The sequence below is a fragment of the Amaranthus tricolor genome, chromosome 3 (genome assembly GCF_026212465.1).
Source record: "Amaranthus tricolor cultivar Red isolate AtriRed21 chromosome 3, ASM2621246v1, whole genome shotgun sequence".
NCBI lineage: Eukaryota > Viridiplantae > Streptophyta > Magnoliopsida > Caryophyllales > Amaranthaceae > Amaranthus > Amaranthus tricolor.
Window position 1 is genome coordinate 36,865,629 of NC_080049.1, and position 6,869 is coordinate 36,872,497.

The 6,869-nt window shown below is 30.2% G+C and overlaps 1 protein-coding gene across 1 annotated transcript; it reads right to left on the reverse strand.

Moving 5' to 3' along the window:
• Positions 1-5,780: 5,780 nt before the first annotated feature.
• On the reverse strand, positions 5,781-6,642 carry LOC130807595 (zinc finger protein 5). The gene has a single exon (XM_057672863.1). It carries the CDS (start codon positions 6,579-6,581, stop codon positions 5,913-5,915), a length of 669 nt encoding a protein of 222 aa, XP_057528846.1. The 5' UTR covers positions 6,582-6,642; the 3' UTR covers positions 5,781-5,912.
• Between the last annotated feature and the right edge of the window lie 227 nt (positions 6,643-6,869).

The following is a 6,869-nucleotide window of genomic DNA, read 5'->3' on the forward strand; positions in this document are numbered from 1 at the left end:
GTATATCTTCTAAAAAATTTGATAAATTGTATTACAACATATGTTTTATTGCCCAATAAAGTTTACCTAAACTTTGGACGGCGTCGACTAATAAATCTATTTTAAGTGTAATTTTAAGTAGAAAATAAATTAAGTTAAGCTAAGTCAAAGCTATTGGAATTAATTAGTCTCAAGTATATGATAGTCCATCAATGATTGTACTTAATTGGTATAAAATAAAATAAAATAAAATAAAAATAAATGGACAACAATTATGCAGGTATGAATTATTATGATTGATTCCATAAACTAATAGAAAAATGTTTAATCTTGGGGCACCCATGCAATAATTAATTTAGAATTAATAGCTCTTTTGGAAATTTTAATTTTGATGATAGTACTATAAATTGTGCTGACCGGTCCAAATTTGGAGCTTTTTTCATTCTAGCATACAATAATCTTGCATATTCAAATTAATACTCCTAGTAGGTTTTAATATTATTTAAGAATTGGGGTGCATGTTTATAATTTTTTTTCAATTAATATCTTAATTAAATATTACTCCCTTTTATTCCAATTAAATGTCTCATTTTCCTTTTTTTATTAATATTTACATTAAATATTTCATTTTTTATTTGGTAACTTTTTTTCTTACTTATGTTCTCATGAGATCCAATTATTTATACAATTACCATTAACTCACAACTCTAATGTATTTTCGTGTGATTCCTTTCTTTTTTTTAAAATGATTTAAAATTAAATGAGATATTCGATTAAAATATAAGGGAGTAATATATTAGGTATAGTACATCATAAAGAAAGATAACAACCAATAACATCATGATAATATAATTAGTGACCCTTTATTACTAATTAAATATTGTGGAAACTTGACCTTATTTTTCATTAGGGGGGCATTTTAAGGGAAATGCAATTTTAAACTTTGAAATAAAAATCAAAAAGAGAGATCAAGACTATCAAATAAATCTTATATATTCTTGGCTCTTTTGTTTTTCATTAAGTACGTTAATTTTTATGCATTTTATACATCTTATTTTGATAGTTTAGACGATATATTGATCTTCAGATAAATACTTTATTTTTTGATGATACAATTTTATCTTTTATATTCATATATAAAGTTGATACTTGATACCATGAATATACTATGCATGCATGTTTTGCGATGCATTCATAAACATTATTATCTCAAAATATATTATATGTGTAGCGTAAAATAAGTATAGTTTGAAAGATGAACATGTACAAATTACAAACATATTAAAGTTTAAAGCACGTTGTTAACCTAAGGGACATAAATGTAAGGTAGGTAAGATTTGATCAAGAAACTCGTAAGAACTAATTAACATTTGGATAACTCAATCATGCATGAAAATCAGATTTTGTCTCACTAAAAACATATATCATTTTCTTATGAGAACTTGAGTTTAATTGTTGTTGGTCCCTTTCGTATTTTAATTTCTCCTTCTATAGCTAGCCTTACACTATACGTTGTCTATACCCAAAACTCACTCGTTCATGATCGAAAACATAGCTTTAAAAAGAAAATAAAAGGCAAGAAAAATAAACATGTTGATGACTACAACTAAAACAACTTGTTAAAAGCCATGAACACAATAAGTATTAATAGTTAGGAATCTCCAAAGGAGACAATGATGGGTTTAATTTGTTTTCTGGGTCACGAAGAGGCATTGATATTTGTGAATTGTCCACCAAAGAGGTGGTATACTTTAATGCCAAATGATTCTAATTTTTGCTAATAAGTTCTAATATTCTTACAAATTGACACACTTGCTTCCATCACTTTGTCCCTTCTTCTGTAGTAAACATCTCCTGCATCTTACTCCTTGTCCCGTAAATAGCCCCAATAGGGTGAAAATTATAAAAATAGATAAAGCAAATTTGTATATATTTTATGCCAACTAAGAGAAATGTGCAAATAAAATAAAAATATATATCAAATATATAGATGAGAATTAAAAAATAAATTATGACTAAAAATAAAAATAAAATAAATTTAATAAGATGGATTAAAATAGAGAATAAGACTATTTAATTTAATGAGACAAAAGGGAGTATTACAATGCTGTTCTTCTATGACTATTTGTCCCATTTGTTAAGAACACCCACTTAAGTTTGGCGAGTTTATACAAGTAAATAATATAGGCGTATAACACTAACTAATCAAGTAAATAATAATCATATAATAAAATCAATAAATCATAAATTTATTATTTATTTTTCGCTGTATTACAGTTAATTGAAGGCCAATAATAGCAATGATCGAAACAACAATGTCTATCAAGCTTATATCTATAACGGTTATATTATTATATTCTCTGTTTTTTTTATTTGTGTGATAAATGTAGTACAATTTTTTTTAAAAAATCAAAAAAATCTACTTAGTTGTAAGGTATAAATTCAGCACTTTGAATTTTGGTGCATAAAAATGAGTAATTAAGTTAACACTAATTGTTCCTGCTAGAGAAAGAACAATCAACACTCAATGAGGATCAAGAGAATGTTTTTTTAAAGTTCACAGTGAATATGAACTACTTGGGAGGCTTGAGTAGCGTCCTAGCTGTTTCACCGTATCTTCTTGCGCAAGGTAGCGAATGAGGGTCGGAGAGGGGTCCTCCGAGGGTCCTCCTCCGATGATTAAGTCAGTAAACGTACTGAGAAGATTGCTGTTAAAGCTCAAGAGAATACTTTGAACGGGTTTCAGTGTAAAAAGATACGTTACCCTTGGCGATGCATGACATCGTGTATTTATCGTAGTGGACCTTAGGAGAGGATCCCAAAACCCTAATGGCAGTCTTGGCTTAACCTTGAATGGAATCTTTTTAGGAATTAATAGAAAGAGAGATAGAATATCTCGTACGCTCATGTGGCGTCTAGTGGTTTGTTGGCCCTTGCACCGTGGTCCCCACTTTTTTGTCTTTTAGTACATTTTAGTACGTTTTCCTGGATAGAGTACGAGGTAGGTGTGGTGCCTTGCCTTGTAATATTGACAACTTTTTCTAAGTACGACTGCAGTTATCTTATGCCATGTCCTTGCTATCATTCTGCTGGATTAACCATCCTGCAGGTATTTATGTTCCTCTATCATTTGGCAGGATTAACCATCCTGCAGGTAGAGATGGTCATGGGTTTAGGACCCTGTTGGACCCGCCCCTTTTTTAAAGGTCTGGGTCTTAATTTTTTAGACCCATCGGATCCAGGTGATCGAAATTTGGATCCAAAAAAATACTTTTTTAATATTCTGCTTTCTGATTTCTAATATCCCTATTTCTAATATTAATTTTTTAAATATTAATACATAGTGCCTCCTCACCTGACCCTTATTTTTCTTACCTTCGTATTCCATTTCCTTCTTCAGAACTTAGAAGCGCCGTTCTTCCTGTCCTCTTACGTTTTAGTTTTTCTTCACGTCATTCTTCGGTCTCCAGTCTCCACTTTTACATTTTAATTTTTCTTCACGCCATTTTAATTTTTCTTATTCTAGTCTCCTGTCTCCACGGTCGCCATTCATGCCATTCTTCGGTCTCCCTCAAAATTGATTGTAATGTTATGGAATATAAACTAGGTATCTCTTTTAGTCTTTTATATTTCGACATTCACGCCATTCACGCAATTCACGCATTTAGACAAGTGTATTTGAATTTCATGGACTCGAACAAGTGTTTCTAATACGATAATAAATTGCTTACAAAAATACAAAAAGAATCGCAAAAGGTTCAATTTTGACAAATCAAAGAGACTTTGTTTCAGACCCATTAAGAACCCTAAACTCGTTAGATCAGGAGGGTCTGGGTCTAGGTCAGAAAATTTTGGACCCTTAGGGTCCGAATCCGGGTCTGAATCTATAAAAAATAAAAGGGTCCGGGTCCTAGTCTGGCCAGACCCGCTCCGGATCTGCCTCATGACCATCCCTACTTGCAGGTGTTTTATGCTCTTTTTTCGTTCTGTAGGATTAACCATCCTGTAGGCATTTGTACTTCTTTATCCTTCTGCACCATTCTACAGGTATTTGTGTTCTTCTTTCAAGATCTTAGGATTAAGGGTTGTATGTTTTAACATATACAATAATTAATTAATATAAATTTATAAATAAGCCAGCTCTTATTTGTAAAGATTTTGCATCTTGTACATGTTCAAAAACACTTCTACTTTATTAATTAATTCCTCTATTAATTATGCACTTCAAATTTGCCTTCTATTTTCCAAGACTTCTCGGCTTGTCATATAGGAAAATAAATTGTCTGAGAATATTTTTAAGATTGTTTTTCACATACCTCACAACTAGTGAACCTTTTATTATTCCCTCTCTCACAAATGTTCTTCGGTTCTCTTCTACTCTAGGACCTAGGTATTTAAGAAAGTATTTGTTCAGTACAAGGTACTAAAGGAAGTCATAATCTAGTATTATGGTTCACTTTATTTATTGTCTTTCTATCACCGCTTTGAGATAGCTATGAATTTATGATTCTATTGGATTTACTTTAGATTTGGGTTGATTTTGGATTCAAAAAAAATGAGTTTGAATCTGGATCTTGGGTCTTCAGATTCAAATCCAACCTAGACCCTCTCTCTATACTCATTTAAGATCCATACTCGCTAGACTCGTCTCAGACCCACCAGACCCGCTTCATTTCAGATTCAAAGAAGTTTGTTTTAAACCTAATTTTATGATTATTTGAACTCAATTTCGACTTGCATATAACTCGTAGACCTATTTTAGTACTAATGAAATTTTTAGATTGTAAAAAAATTTATACGTGAATAATTAAATCAAGATCATATAGCATTTAGGACTATAGACCCATGACGGGATTAAATTCGAATCTAAGAGTGCGGATCTGAATTGGTGTATGAGTACACAAAAAAATAATGAATCTGTATCAAAATTCAATTGGATCCGATCCATGACCATACCTACCTCTGTACGTAGAGTATTTGCTCCACACATCGTTTGACCATGTGGGCTGTGGCTAGCAATCCAACAGATTATCAGAACTAGAGATGATCACCGATCCACTCATAAGATGTTTGATTAAAATTTTATCTAGATAAGTTAAAATTAAATAGTCAAAATTTAATACAAACTAGCTCATTTTGAATTGAAAACAATTGAAATGTTAAAATAAAACTCGGCTTGAGCTATTATATATATCTCCCATAATTTATATGGTAAGGCAATATGTTTACCCAATATAGATTCCTATCCCTTTCATATGCATCAAGTCATCCTTTTTCACCTTCTTCAAACTAAGTATAATAGTATTTAATTTTTAAGAAAATACTCATATCAATGCAATCTTATTTTTATTAAGATTATATCCTTCCGATTTTTGTAATGACGACACAATATATCAAAAAATATTCGTAAACATCATCACTAACATAATTTTAATTAAGGGTGCAAAACAACTTGTATTCATAATTGCATAATTAAACTGATCTCTTCCTTAATAAAATCTGTTATTGAGTTGATTAAAAATCATTGGATTCCATATTACATGTATAGTAAATACTATAGATAGATAATAACTTTGAAAAGAATTATATTAGTCATGAAAATACAACCCTTGCCTTCTAATCAATCAATCATGATGATCATGATTTTGTATGATTGAGGATCAACGTAAAATAGTTGAACTATATTCCATTTTCAAGAGAAAAAAAATAATAGAATTTTCAAATAAATTCCAATAATTAACAAAGAAAGTAAAAATATATAATATACTAATTAATATATATTAAGTTTATATATAGCTAATATAATTAAAAATAATACTAAATATTCAAATATGGTAACCAACTCTGATTAATATTGAATTTGTGTAACATTTAACACAGTTGATCGAATTGCTAGCTGATTTGGTTCAACACACATCACGAGTTGTATGGCTTTAAATAAAATTAGAATCTAATCTAAGCTCTAATTGACGATCTATAGATTTACAGCTTTGTTTCGCAACAGCCAAAGAAGAACCTGGTGGCTTAACTATAACAGGCCTACTTTCTGAAGAACACTTTTCAGCATGTGTAAGTGTAAACTGTTGAAAAGCAGCCGTCTGATTACAATGATCTTGATCAAATGGCCCAAAACTAATCTGGGATTCTTCATAAACGCCAAATTGATCTGCTGGTGCATAGTAAGAAGGATCAAAGTACCACAGAGAATTACCTGATGAACTATTTTTAAGACTTTGATGATAAGGCTGTAAGTAAAAATTGATACTTGCTCTTCTTGCTTGTAGTTGAAGTCTTTTCTTCTTCATTCTCTCTTTTTTATGAGCATTTTGATGGCCTCCTAATGCTTGAGAATTTGCAAATTCCTTGTAACAATATTGACATTCAAATTTCTTTTGTTCAACCTCTATATTATTATTATTACATGTATTAAAATCATTTTTTTCTTTATTATTGATGGTTTTACATGAAGAATTTGTATTATTTGAAGATATTGTGTTTGAAGAATTTGTGCTTTCTTCTCCTTCATTATGATTTTTGTTAGGATCAAGCTCAAACCCAAATATTTTTAGCTTTTTCTCTACAAAAAACGAGCTACTCTCCATTTTTTTTTTCAAGATTTAATTTTTAGGAAGAAAATAAGCTAGGTTGAATATTATTGGGTATTTGGTATATTTTACTTGGGAGTTTAATTTGGGTTGGGTTCCTTTATATAGTACTATACTTACTATTTTTTGTTATAAAAAAATTTGGAATTTTTTGAAGTATCATGAATAGCAATGGTCAATTTTAAATGATTTAAAAAATAAAGGGAAGGTGGGAAAAAAAAAAGTCAGATAAGGGAAGCTCATGCATGCAAAATGGTGGGTTTTGTTTATAATGAAGAGAAAAAA

What these genes read in the sequence shown, in the direction of transcription:
- LOC130807595 (XM_057672863.1), bottom strand. Translation starts at nt 6,581, where the DNA reads ATGGAGAGTAGCTCGTTTTTTGTAGAGAAAAAGCTAAAAATATTTGGG.